Source organism: Amblyraja radiata, chromosome 5 (assembly GCF_010909765.2).
Source record: "Amblyraja radiata isolate CabotCenter1 chromosome 5, sAmbRad1.1.pri, whole genome shotgun sequence".
Classification (NCBI taxonomy): domain Eukaryota; kingdom Metazoa; phylum Chordata; class Chondrichthyes; order Rajiformes; family Rajidae; genus Amblyraja; species Amblyraja radiata.
The window spans coordinates 52,692,727-52,707,039 of NC_045960.1; the positions used below are offsets into that span (position 1 = coordinate 52,692,727).

General features: G+C 41.4%; 1 protein-coding gene across 1 annotated transcript in view; it reads left to right on the forward strand.

Moving 5' to 3' along the window:
• LOC116973292 (nuclear receptor coactivator 7-like) overlaps window positions 1-14,313 on the forward strand; it is a 71,372-nt gene that overhangs the window by 19,959 nt on the left and 37,100 nt on the right. The window contains exon 2 of the mRNA XM_033021211.1: window positions 3,490-3,549. Coding sequence (XP_032877102.1) covers window positions 3,490-3,549 — 60 coding nt within the window. The remainder of the gene's footprint in view (window positions 1-3,489; window positions 3,550-14,313) is intronic.

Below are 14,313 nucleotides of genomic sequence, written 5' to 3' on the forward strand. Positions count from 1 at the left end.
TTTTCAAAAGCAACTGAGCTCTGCTTCTTTGCCTTCAAGCTCTGGTTTGCACTACTCTTTAATTGTGTTGGTCATGACTTCGCTTCATACCTTTCACCAGGCAGACAGGGAAATTCCTAAGTGCATATTCTCCTGCATCACAGTTCATTTAGCATTAATAACCCTTTCTTTCGTCTGCTGGTTTTCCAGACTTTGATCTTAATATCTTTGACTCTTGACACTGAGGTTTATTTTGTTCAGTCCCTAGGTCCTTAATAAAGAATCCAATTAAAATGGCAACACCTGCTCAATCCTCTCCTGGTCACGTAATCCAAGCACATAGTACACAACCTGATCCTGTTAAAGACACTTATCAAATTAGAAAAGAATGGTTTGTCCTGAGTTCAGAATGTTCCTGTCAGGATGGCTAACAAGGACGGGATGAAGTGAGAGGAGATATCACTGCATGTGGCTCTGTCACCAATTCCCTTCTCTATTTTTTTCACAATATTTCATGGAATGAGCATAAGGTAAAGCCGTGTTTTGCTAGTCATGTTATTTGGGGAAGTGTTTCTTCTTGTGAACCAAGGATTTAAGGACAGAATGAAGTCGCTAGATCAATGGTGCTTTTGAATAGATTCTGACAAACTAGAATTTTATTCCATGTTTATGCTGGAAAATCGAAGGTACAAAAAAATGCTGGAGAAACTCAGCGGGTTTCTTCGCTCCTATTTCCTTCACTCCATAGATGCTGCTGCACCCGTTGAGTTTCTCCAGCATTTTTATGTACCTTAGAATTTTATTCCTCTAGCTTAACAAGTTTAATAAAATTCTAGCTTAACTTGGTCTTCCAGATTCTAATGCTAAAAGGAAATGTTGTAATATTTACAGTGCTGCAAGTAATCCAGTTCATATTCTCTTTCAACAGTTCCTTTTTTATTCTCTTTCAACAGTTCTTTTTTTTCTGTTATGTGGGTTATTATTGAAATGTAATTTCACAGATAATGGGTTTTTTCCCCCACCACTGAATGGGAATTATTCATGTGTGGCAATAGATTGTCAATATCTGAATTTAAGAATAAAATCTTGACAAGTATGATTGTAGCCCAGACATATTCTGACTCCAGTGTGCTTTTGAGGATCTTGGTCAGTTATGAAAGTCTGTTGATTTCCATCTCGACTACCTGTTCTAGGGTAAAATTGTTCTGTCCTTCACAGTACTGTGCGTTTGAGAATATTGTTATAATAGACTTCATTAAGTGCTGATAGACTGTTATCAATCCCATTGGTTTAATCTGCATTTTGTTAAATTGTGATTTAGGAGAACAGAGTGGCAGCTGATTAAAATATTAAACCAGGCTGCTGTTTGCGGTTTCCACCTGGCTGATAATATAGATTGGGAGTCATCTGACAGAGAACTAACTTTCCCTACAAGCACACACGCTGATTTTTTATCTGTTTTATTGTTTACAGTGTATTATGTTTACATACTCTTGTGCTGTTGCAAGTAAGAATTTCATTTTTCTATCTGGAACATATGGCAATAAAACACTCTTGATTCTTGAAGCCTACTTTCAATTCAGCATCTCCACCGCAACTGGATGTATTCCATACTGGGACATCCGAGCTGCCCTCATTTTACAGGTTCTCCCCTTCTGTCATAGATGGGGCCCTCACACACGTCTCCTCTGTGTCACATAGTTCTCCCCTTGCTCCCTCCCCCCACACCCTCCCACCCCCAGAAACAAAAAGGACCCCTGGTCCTCACCTTTCAGCCCACCAACCACTGCATCCAGCATAATATCATCCAGCATTCCCGTCATCTCTTACGGCATCCCACAACTGATTACATCTTCCCATCTCCATTCCTTTCCGCCTTCCGTAGAAACCACTCCCTCCAACACATTGATTCACTCATACCTTCCCACCCAAACCACCCCCTCCCCAGGTACTTTTCCCTGCAACTGCAGGAGATGCAACACCGGTCCGTACACCTCCTCACTCTACTCTATCTAGGGACCACAACTGTTTTTTTCAGGTGAGGCAGAGGTTTACATGTTCCTCCTCTAACCTCATCTACATCCAGTGTTCCTTTTGTGGGCTCTTCTACATCGGCGAGACTAAACGTAGACTCAGCGACCATTTCGTTGAACACTTGCAGTCGGTCCACCAAGGCCTACGGTTGCTAACCATTTCAACTCCCCTTCCCGTTCCCATACTGACCTTTCTGTGCTAGGCCTCCTCCACTACCAGATTGAGGCCTCATGCAGATGGGAGGAACAGCACCTCATATTTCTTTTGGGTAGCTAACAACCCAGCAGTATGAACGTTGAATTTTCTAATTTGAAGTAACTTCTACCAAAGCTTTCCTCCATTGCAACCGTGAATAACCAGTTCCACAGTTCACCATATTGTATCCCTCTCGAGATCGTACCTTCCCTAGCCAACAATGGGCTTACCAGGGCACCACCCTACCTTTATGGCTGGCCCTGATTGGTCCTGGTCTTTTCCCGCCTGTAGCTCTTCACTTCTCACCCCCTACTTTCAGTCTGAAGAAGGGACCCGACCCAAAACGTCAACCATCCTTTTTCTCCAAAGATGCTGCCTAACCCGCTGACTTACTCCAGCACCTTGTGCCTATTTTTTCTGCAAGCTTTTTAATCTTCTTGACTTGAAGCATCTGTGTAGTGTTTGGTGCCAATTTCTATCATGTCGCTATACTTGCATATAAGAAGTAAAGTAATGAGGACTGTTGTGGTACATCTTAAAATAATGTATTTTTCTCTTCCCTCTCCGAATTCTAATTTAGGGATGGGTAGGCCTACGAATAGTGGAGATGAAAGATTCCAATCATGGAGGTTTTGTAGGCACAGATGCAAATACTTTCAAAGGGTTGTCAAACAGAGTTGAGTTTTTGCCATAACTTGCTAATAAGTATTTACTGCATTTTTGAGATGACTTGTGACTCATCTGGGAAGGTTTTGTTTTGCTATCCTCATCTTGCAGCAATGGACCATACTTTATGCAGTCACAAGACTGAAAATTTTAGGTAAATAACATTCTCATTTTGAGCTCTATCGATCATAAAAGGGAGTAAGTAGAACAGTTGATGAAGTGCTCATTAGTCTTCTCTCTAATCTATATTTGTGCTTTCTACGACAAATTATTTAACAGTCATTCGTCTGTTTTCATTATTTTTCATATGGCATAGGAAAGCAAGTTGCTGGACTGTCCTCCAAAATGTCATGTCTCTGCATATTTATTGTTTTATTCTTGCAGTGATCTGGCTTTATCCTGTTGAGATTGAAGATTCCTGGATTAAATATCCTAGTACAGTATGCCAGTAATCATTCCTATACTGTGCATATGTTGACCCTTCATTTATCACACTCCATTTATTAAAATTATCAGGCATGGCATTTTTATAGACCATATCCCTCATATTGTATGTCCAATTTGATGCTTAAAAACTTTCAGTTTACATTTTTATTGCTTTTTGACTATTTTCAGGCTGCTTCACATGACGTCCCCATACGTCTCTCTCTGTAGCCTCTCACTAAATCAGCACTGGTAAGTTTGTTAGAAATTGGTGAAAGACCTAGGTTTGGGGAAGCAATGTTGTAGTATGTATAGATGACGAGCAAAATCATTGATTTCTCTTGATTTATTATATGTTTAAATGTTCTTGCTCACGGCGCTATGTTCTGCAAGTATTAATTTACCATGTAATTATTTAACTTAATGGTTATTGTCCAACTATTTTAAATTTGGCGACTTTATGAATACTCATTTTCAGATACAGATGTCCATAATTTCTACATTTAGTGCAGATGTGAAGCTCTGAAAGGCTCTTGGAAAAAATTCTGTAGTTTTGGGTTCCACATGTTTACAATTGGAATGAAGTAAATTGATGCAATGATTGCTAGTACACTGGTAATTTATACTTTCAGACATATTTAATGCAATAAATGTTTGATGATGCTTAGCAAAGAAAGGCACAGCAATGTTGAGTATTAATAGGTTTAGTATTTTTGATTAACTGATGTGGTGGCATTTAAGCTGCCCCAGTAGGCACAGTTTTTCCTGTTTAATATGTTTGTAAACCTCCTTGAGCATGCTTTTCATCTATAAGGTTATTCAATAACTATTTAACTTTGCAATCACCACTTCAGTGATTTAATTGGTAGCACAATGACTAATGTGCCAGACTTGTAACCAAATTTGGGGACTGATATAGTTGAATTTTAATCTTACTAAATTGGAATTAAAAGTTTGTACTATTATTAGTGACAATGAAATTATCAGGTTATTTTGAAAACGAATCTTGTTCTCCGATTATATTCAATATAAGTAACCACAGTCTCTGAAGTAAAGAGTTTGAAAGTTCTATCAATAAGAATTTTCTTATTGTCCTAAAGAAAATGTCCCTTATTTAGAGGCTATTCTCTTGAATGCAGACTTGTATCCAGCATCTTTAGGATTTTGCATGTTTCTGGTGATCTCCTAATCTTGCAAAATCTCATTTTTGATTTGTTCTAAAGTCTTATGAATCTCTTCCCAAAGGACAATCCCTTTCATTTGCAGCAATTATTCCTGTGCATTTTATGCACACCCTACAAGGCAAATTTGCTTTCCTATTTGCTTACTGTACCTATGTTTAGGTATGTTACAAAACTTACCTTCAGCGGCGCTGCAGTTCAGTCACTGGCCATGTGCGGGACTTTGGCGCCTTTGAGGGGGGTGAGGCGGGATTCAAATGCCGTTTTCTCCTGTCTGTCCGAGATATATTTTCTCGGGCTACTACCTAATTCTAACAAACCGCGGGATAATTTAAGCGCTGGAGTAAAATAAAAATATACTTCTAACACCGACAACGGGCCGGATCTCACGTACGGGACAAAACATAAGGTAAGTCGTATATTTTACATAAACTTGCTTCTTAGGATTACTTTAATCAAAATTTCATCAGCGAAAATGTGATTATGTAAATATATACGAACCGGCAGTGTTTTCCTGCCGATATGGGGTTTAAATTCACCGCAAACCGCAACGTTCTAATCGATCGCGTTCCACAAAATCTCACTCGCAAGATGATTAAAATGGCCATTAATTTATGGGAATTAAACACTAAATTCCTTCCATTTGGCCTATAAATTCATGACAATGAGATTAAAAAATCATGTTATATTGTGAATTCTTGTGTGAATGTTATTTGGACACTATTTAAGAATGTTAACCTTTTCTTAAGAAATGGATAGATGTTTAGATCTAGTAATTGAATTTTGTAATTAGCTACAATTCGGTAACTAACTAATTATAGGCTTTAATTTCAGGTCATCCAAGTAAGATTGTTTCATGTTTGTTTCAGAATGCTTCAGTCTATAATAACTGAAAATTTCATTCAGTTCTCTTAATTTTTAAGAAAGTTATGGGCTTTTGACTGTCCTCGATCACAGCTTATGAGTTAAGTCAATGGAAAAGCAATTGGGAACAAGATGCTAATTTCAGAGTATGAAAATGGCCATAACGTTTTTAATACTGAAGATATGAAAGTGAATTAGGTGTCAAATTAAACTTATTTTTATGCTTTATCTGATGGGATAAATTGCAGACTTGATTTTTTAAATCTCAAAATTTTGTGACATTGCTATAAGTGCATGAGGTTAGAAATCAAAGAGCAAAAAAAGGATATCTGAAATAATCAACAAGTATGACAACCTTTGTGGAGGGAGTTAATATTTCAGGTTTATGATCTTTCCACAAATGCTGCCTATCCTGTTGAATATTTCCAGCATTTATTATTTTTATCACTTTCATAAAAATGTGCTTGTCTGATTTTCCTAGCTGAGGATAGCTTCATAATTCTCCCAACAAATGTGCATCTTTCATAATGTTGACCACTCATTTATCCACCTGTCGCCAATTGTATTTTTTTGGAATCAATATATAATTTTGATCTAAAGTAAATTTAACTGTTAAATAATCAGGAAATGTAGAAACAAGGAACTGCAGATGCTGGTTTACTCAAGAAGATATTAGAAACATAGAAAATAGGTGCAGGAGTAGGCCATTCGGCCCTTCGAGCCTGCACTGCCACTCAATATGATCATGGCTGATCATCCAACTCAGTATCCTGTACCTGCCTTCTCTCCATACCTCCTGATCCCTTTAGCCACAAGGTCCTCTTATAGCCAGTGAACTGGCCTCAACTATATTCTGTGGCAGAGAATTCCAGAGATTCACCATTCTCTGTGTAGAAAATGTTTTTCTCATCTCAGTCCTAAAAGATTTCCCCCTTATCCATAAACTGTGACCCCTTGTTCTGGACTTCCCCAACATCTTCCTGCATCTAGCCTGTCCAATCCCTTAAGAATTGTGTACGTTTCTATAAGATCCCCCCTCAATCTTCTAAATTCTAGCGAGTACAAGCCGAGTCTATCCAGTCTTTCTTCATATGAAAGTCCTCACATCCCAGGAATCAGTCTGGTGAACCTTCTCTGTACTCCCTCTATGGCAAGAATGTCCTTCCTCAGATTAGGAGACCAAACTGTACGCAATACTCCAGGTGTGGTCTCACCAAGACCCTGTACAACTGCAGTAGAACCTCCATGCTCCTATACTCAAATCCTTTTGCTATGAATGCTAACATATCATTCGCTTTCTTCACTGCCTGCTGCACCTGCATGTCTACTTTCAATGACTGGTGTACCATGACACCCAGGTCTCGTTGCATCTCCCCTTTTCCTAATCGGGCACCATTCAGATAATAGTCTACTGTCCTGTTTTTGCCACCAAAGTGGATAACCTCACATTTATCCACATTATACTGCATCTGCCATGCATTTGCCCACTCACCCAGCCTATCCAAGTCACCTTGCAGCCTCCTAGCATCTTCCTCACAGCTAACACTGCCCCCCAGCTTCGTGTCATCCGCAATACTGTGCTGGAGTAGCTCGGCAGGTTGGGTAGCATCACAAGAGAATGCGGATAGGCGACGTTTTGGATCAGAATCCTTCTTCAGTCTGGTTGTGGGGGAAAGAAAGCTAGAAGAGAGGAGGAGCTGGAGAAAGCTTGGCACGTAATAGGATGACAAGATTGGGAGAGGTGAGGATCGGGGGAACTATCCTTATTCTGTCGGGGGGGGGAAGCTAGAGCAGAACTAGGGGACACAGAGGAGACACGTGTGAGGGATCCATAACAGCAGAAGGGAAAACCAAATTTACTAAAGAACAAGGATGCCCTAGAATGGAACGCCTCATCTTGGGAGCAGATGTGGCGGAAAGAGAGAAATTGAGAGTAGGGAATAGTGTCTTTGTAAGAGGCAGGGTGGGGAAAAGTTTGGTCCAGAAAACTGGGAGTTGGTCGGTTTCCATTAGATGTTAATCACTAGTCTGTCCCCTGTGATTGAGATAAGAGAAATCAAGAAATGGGAGAGAGATGTTGGAGATACAGGTTGGAAGTTGGTGGTAAAGTTAATGAAATTAAAGAGTTCTAAACGAGTGCAGGAGGAAGACGCAATACAGTCGTCGATGTAGCGGAGAAAGTTGGGAGATGCTACCAGTGAATGTTTGGGACACTGACTGTTCAATGTAACTGACAAAAAGGCAGCACAGCTGGGGCCCATGGCTACACCTTTAACTTGGGGAAAGTGAGGGGAGTCAAAATTGAAGTTGCTGAGAGTGACTAAAAGTTTTACCAGGTGGGAGAGACTGTTAGTAGAGGGAAACTGATTGGGCCTCCATTCAAGTAAGAATTTGAATCCCCCGGTGGGGGATAGAGGTGTAAAGAAATTGGACGTCCATGGTACATGCGGCAATGAGGGACATGAAACTGAAAGTTATTGAAGTGTTGAAGGGTGTGTGAGGTGTCTTGGATGTGGGTTGGAAGGGACTGGACAATTGGGAATAGGATGAAATTGGAGATAATTTCAGTGGGTCAGGAGAAGGTAGAAACAATGAGTATGCCAGGGCAGTTCTGTTTGTGAATTTTGGGAAGAAGAAAGAAGCGGACAGTGTGGGGCTGGGGAGCAATAAGGTTGAAGCCATGGAAGGGAGATTGTCAAAGGTGATGAGATCAGAAACAAATTGAGATGATGGGCTGGTGTACTACTATGGGGTCCTAGTCACGGAGTCCGAAGCCCACCCCTCTCTGCCTTCCTCAGAGACTGCTCCCTCCGCAACTCCTTGGCTCACTTGAATGAGGCCACACACAACCTGGAGTCCCGCCTGGACTCTCACCTATTTCTCCCCTCCCCTTCCACCTACATTCCTTCCTCTAGTTTCACAATTCACAACTCTTCAATCCTTTTGCCTTGCCCCTCTGCCTCTTCATCTGCCGATCAAATAACCCGCCTCACCTCTGTCGGGCTGTTACCTGCTAGGTTTTGTCTTGCCCCTGCTTTCTTCCACCAACAGTCCCAACCCGCACATTCAGTCTGAAGAAGGGTCCCGACCTGATACGCCGCCTATCCATGTTCTCCTGAGATCCTGCCTGACCTACTGAGCTACTCCAGAACTCTGTTGTCTTCTGTTTAATAATCAGCACCATTATGAAACTTTCCATGTGGTTCATCACAGAATCTCAAAGTAGGATGACCGCAAACTGTCAACGATTATTTTTACTAGATTAAAATAAAATGACCTATCTTGTAATTCCTTTTGCAATAGCCACGATGAAACATTAAACTTTTAAGATGGAAGCACAAAGTCCATTAACATATATAAATGTGTGGAATTATCATTTTAACTCTTTTATTTGGCATTAAGTGCTCTTACTTAACACTGCTTAACTTTGGATAATTCTGTTAATATTAATAGTTAAATAAAACTTTTGTAATTTATCTTGGCTGCTATTTGCCTTTTCTAGTTGGAGAAATAAGTCATCAATTATACATTGAATATTACCTTTAATAATCATGCTCTTGTGATCTTCCTTTTGCTTTGGTTGTGGGGCTAGTCAAACTATTTTGTCTGTTGCTGAAATTGTCAATTAATATAAAGTTTCGCCTTTTATTCCAAGCATGTGTTCAAAGGTTTCAAAGGTCTTTTATTGTCACATGTACCAATAAAGGTACAGTGATATGCAAATTACCATACAGCCATACTAAAAAAAAGCAACAAGACACACAACTACATAAAAGTTAACATAAACATCCACCACAGCAGATTCCCTACATTCCTCACTGTGATGGAAGGCAATAAAGTCCAACCTTCTTCCTCTTTATTCTCCCGTGGTCGGGGCAGTCGAGCCATCCGTCAGGGCAATCGAGGCTCCCGCAGCCGGCGGTCGTTGCTCTCGTGTCGGGGTGATCAAAGCTCCGGTGGCTGGGAGCTCCCGAAGTCGGTCTCTAACCAGAGCTCCACGATGTTAAAGTCCGCAGGCTCCTATGGGTGGAGCTCCGAGGTCGATCCCTGGCAAAGGGATCGTGAGCTCCACGATGTTAAGTCCTGCAGGTTCCTGCGGTTGGGGCTCCCGATGTCGGTCTCCAGCAAAGGCCGCCAACTCCTCGATGTTAGGCCGCAGTGTGGACGGAGATACGATACGGAAAAAAAGTTGCATCTCCGTCAAGGTAAGAGATCAAAAAAAGTTTCCCACCCCCCACATAAAACAAGCTAAAGAACACTAAAAACATACATTTAACGCACACAATTCAAATAACAAAGAAGGAAGGGACAGACAAACTGTTGGTGTGGCAGCCATTGCAATATCATGTGTACTAATCAAGTTATCACAATACATTTGAGAGAAAATGGCCATCAATTAGCCCGTATTTAAGGCACAGTATAAAAGGAGACTAGCCATACCCGTGCTAAACACAATAAAACTCAGTTAAAGTGGTACTCTTGGAACATTGGCAGTGCCAGATTAGCAATTTTTCTCTGGATGATCTTCTACACAAATCCACTTTCATTTAACTATTTTATAAATGTTACACAGTAATACATCTTCCAGTGAGTTCAAAAGGAGTGTGAAATATGTAAGTCGTCTGCATTGTGGCTCTGGACGCAAACTTATTTGTGTTTCTGACACCTGGTGTTTTGGAACCCAAATCCACTATGGCCACACACCCTGCTTGCACTCTGAATCCCTGACTTGCATGCTGTACTGTATAACTGTTGATTGATTTGTTGTTGTTCCGTAGCATCATCTAGTATCAGGTGTGCTGTTTTTTTCAATCTGTATTCCTCTGACACCAGACTACTCTGACATGGTCTCATGAGAAATATTGAAAGAATATATTGGCTGGGCTATTGTCATGTTTTCTGCTGTTTGGTAATGTCATATATAGAGGTAAGAACAGGTCAGTTATATTATTGAATGCAAAGGTATGGGGATGAACCTTGTTCTTGGAATCATCGATCTGGATTGTATCACAATTGCTAAAACATGACAAAAACTAAGATTGATGTTGATGTCGCGGCCCCATACCATGTCAACATCAATCTTAGTTTTTTGAGCTCATGGATCATTTATTTTTTTACCAATGAACAGGATTGGATAACAGGAAAGGTGCCGGTTTTCTTATAACACTTCACAATTCTATAATGGCCAACAAAAAGCTTCAGATGTCAAAATTGATGCTATTTCTGCCTTAAAAATGCTTGTATCTCTTAAAACCTCTTCCATTGGACCTGGAAAAACCAAAACACCTACGAGGAATGCAGTCTTCCCAGTTGAACTAAAAGTAAAACATATTTACGAATGGTAGAAGTGTTCAGGGCCTGTCCCACTTACGAGACTTTTCAGCAACTGTCTTCGACTTTCAAGCTCGAGGGCACTCGCCTGAAAAACCTCGAGCTGGATCGACCGTCAGCGATTAAACCGTGAGCTGGATCGACCGTCAACACACACACACAAACATATTGCAAAGGCAGGGGCCAGGGAAAGCGGGGGAGCGCTGTCTGAAATTCACACCCACGATGAACAGGAAGGCAAAAGACGGCTGGCACAGTGTATGGTAAGTCCTTTAGAGAGCGCGGAGGGCGGGGGGGGGGGGGGGGGGACGATACGGGGAGAAGGGGGGGTGAAGGAGTGGAGACACTTTTAAGAAGCCAGACAACTTTTAATAAAGTTTAGCGGGCATTTAACATTAGAAGTCCTGCAGATCATTAGAAGTGCTGCAGATCAGGCAGCAGTTCTGGAGAAAGCAACTAATATTTCAGATTCTTCATTGTCATCACAATTGGGATAAAAACAAATGTAATGATAGGGAGAAAGTCAAAAACAAAAAGTGAAGAACAGCAGTTTCAATCTGAGTTGCCCTCCATAATGTTTGGGACAAAGACCCATCATTTATTTATTTGCCTCTGTACTCCACAATTTGAGATTTGTAATAGAAAAAAAACACATGTGGTTAAAATGCACATTGTCAGATTTTAATGAATGCCATTTTTATACATTTTGGTTTCACCATGTAGAAATTACAGCTGTGTTTACACATAGTCCCCCCATTTCAGAGCACTATAATGTTTGGGACACATGGCTTCACAGGTGTTTGTAATTGCTCAGGTGTGTTTAATTGCCTCCTTAATGCAGGTATAAGAGAGCTCTCAGCACCTCTTCTTTCCTCCAGCCTTTCCATCACTGTTGGAAACTTTTATCGCTGTTTATCAACATGAGGACCAAAGTTGTGCAATGAAAGTCAAAGAAGCCATTATGAGTGAGAAACATGAATAAAACTGTTAGAGACATCAGCCAAACCTTAGGCTTACCAAAATCAACTGTTTGGAACATCATTAAGAAGAAAGAGAACACTGGTGAGCTTACTAATCACAAAGGGACTGGCAGGCCAAGGAAGTCCTCCACAGCTGATGACAGAAGAATTTTCTCTATAATAAATAAAAATCCCTAAACACCTGTCCGACAGATCAGAAACACTCTTCAGGAGTCAGGAGTGGATTTGTCAATGACCACTGTCCGCAGAAGACTTCATGAACAGAAATACAGAGGCTACACTGCAAGAATCAAACCACTGGTTAGGCACAAAAATAGGATGGCCTGGTTACAGTTTGCCGAGGAGTCCTTAAAAGAACAAGCACAGTTCTGGAAAAAGGTCTTGTGCACAGATGAGACGCAGATTAACATATCAGAGTGATGGCAAGAGCAAAATATGGAGGAGAGAAGGAACTGCCCAAGATCCTAAGTATACCATCTCATCTGTGAAAAACGGTGGTGGGGGTGTTATGGCCTGGGCATGTATGGCTGCTGAAGGTACTGGCTCACTTATCTTCATTGTTTATACAACTGCTGATGGTAGAAGCATAATGAATTCTGAAGTGTATAGACACATCCTATCTGCTCAAGTTCAAACAAATACCTCAAAACCCATTGGCTGGCGGTTCATTCTACAGCAAGACACTGATCCCAAACGTACTGCTAAAGCAACAAAGGAGTTTTTCAAAGCTAAAAAAGGTCAATTCTTGAATGCCCGTCAATCACCCGATCTGAACCCAATTGAGCATGCCTTTTATATGCTGAAGAGAAAACTGAAGGGGAATAGCCCCCAAAACAAACATGCTAAAGATGGCTGCAATACAGGCTTGGCAGAGCATCACCAGAGAGACACCCAGCAACTGGTGCTGTCTATGAATCACAGACTTCAAGCAGTCATTGCATGCAAAGGATATGCAACAAAATGCTAAACATGACTACTTTCATTTACATGACATTGCTGTGTCCCAAAAATTATGGTGCCCTGAAATGGGGGGACTATGTAATTTCTACATGGTGAAACCAAAATGTATAAAAATTGCCTGTATTAAAATCTGACAATGTGCACATATGATTTTTTTCTATTACACATCTCATATTGTGGAGTACAGAGGCAAATAAATAAATGATGGTTGTCCCAAACATTGTGGAGGGCACTGTATGCCGCTTTCAAGTCATTTCTTAAATTGATGCATATTGCCAACATTGCTGAAGCTCATCCTGCAGTAAACTTTCAACTGTCATACATGCATAGAGGCATGATTTACAGGGCATTGTGAAGCACCATTTGAATGGCACTGCTGTTTTTAAGGAGGCAAGTATGTGTCATTATTTGGAATCAATGTTCTTGATTTTTAACTCACTTGATATGCCTAGATATATAAGAATTAAAGCATTACAAATTTCTTCCCTGTGTGTGCATTTACAAAATAGAATAAATGTTACTAAGAAAAAGCGAACATTAATATTTTGCTTTGGCGAATGTTGGCAAGTAATGAAAACTGGTAATTCATGTTACTTGGGTGACATCATGATTAATGATTTTTATTCTATAAAAAGCATTTTGCCTTGAATATGTTTTGAAGTGAAAAACTACAGAATAAGAGGACATTAGGCCCATTTGAAATTACTGTTTATTTTTACTTGAAGTTCTGAACTTAAATAATTAGTGTCAAAGTTGAACTGAGTTTAATTGACACATTGTAAAGGAACTAGTGAGGCATCTGAATGTGCATCTTGTTCTTTTAAGCTGTCAGTTGTTTTCCAGTTTAAATTCACACGTCTACCCACATTTACGAGAAACAATGGGTTCACCTGATATCCTGGTTAGGAGGTAGGTAAACAAGAACAAGGATAATGATTACGCGCACTCTGTGTAGGATATGTCATATGGTATCCTGCGCAGATATGTACCAGACCTGTTGCTACTTTCACAGCATTTTATTGATAACTAGACCAAGTGCAGACCATTGGGTCTGCTTCCCCCAACGCAATATTCCATCACTCACCCGTTCCCCCAACGCAACCCATTCCCCCAACGCAATATTCCACCACTTATGCATAGCCCCCAACTGCGGCTCATTTCTCCTCATCCCCCAGCATTCCCTCCTCCTGCTCTTCACCCTCCCTCTTCTGTCCCCTGTCATCCTCACCTCCCCCCAATCCCTAGAGAGGGAGGGGTTGGAGAGAGGGAGTGAGAGGGTACAGAGGGAGGGAGGGGGTAATGGGGGGTAGAGGGAGAGGGGTAGAGAGAGAGGGGGAGGGGGCAGAGGGAGAGGTAGGGGGGTAGAGTGGGGGGGAGGGTAGAGAGGGCGAGGGAGGGAGGTATAGAGGGAGGAGGGTAAAGGTGGGAGGGAGGGGGTAGAGAGAGGGGGTAGAGGGAGGGGGCGAGAGTGGGAGTGTAGATTTGGCAACTACTCTCCCTACCCCCTGCTCTCCCTCAATCCCCCCATCTACCTCCTCACCCTCAATCTTCCCATCTCCCTCCTCACCTCCCTCTCAATCCCCCCATCTTCCTCCTCACCTCCCCAGGATCTTCCCCTCTCTTCCTCGCCCAATCCCTCCTTCTCCACTATCTCCCTTTCCCCTACCGCCGCCGCTGCTCCGTCTCCGCGAGGCCCCACG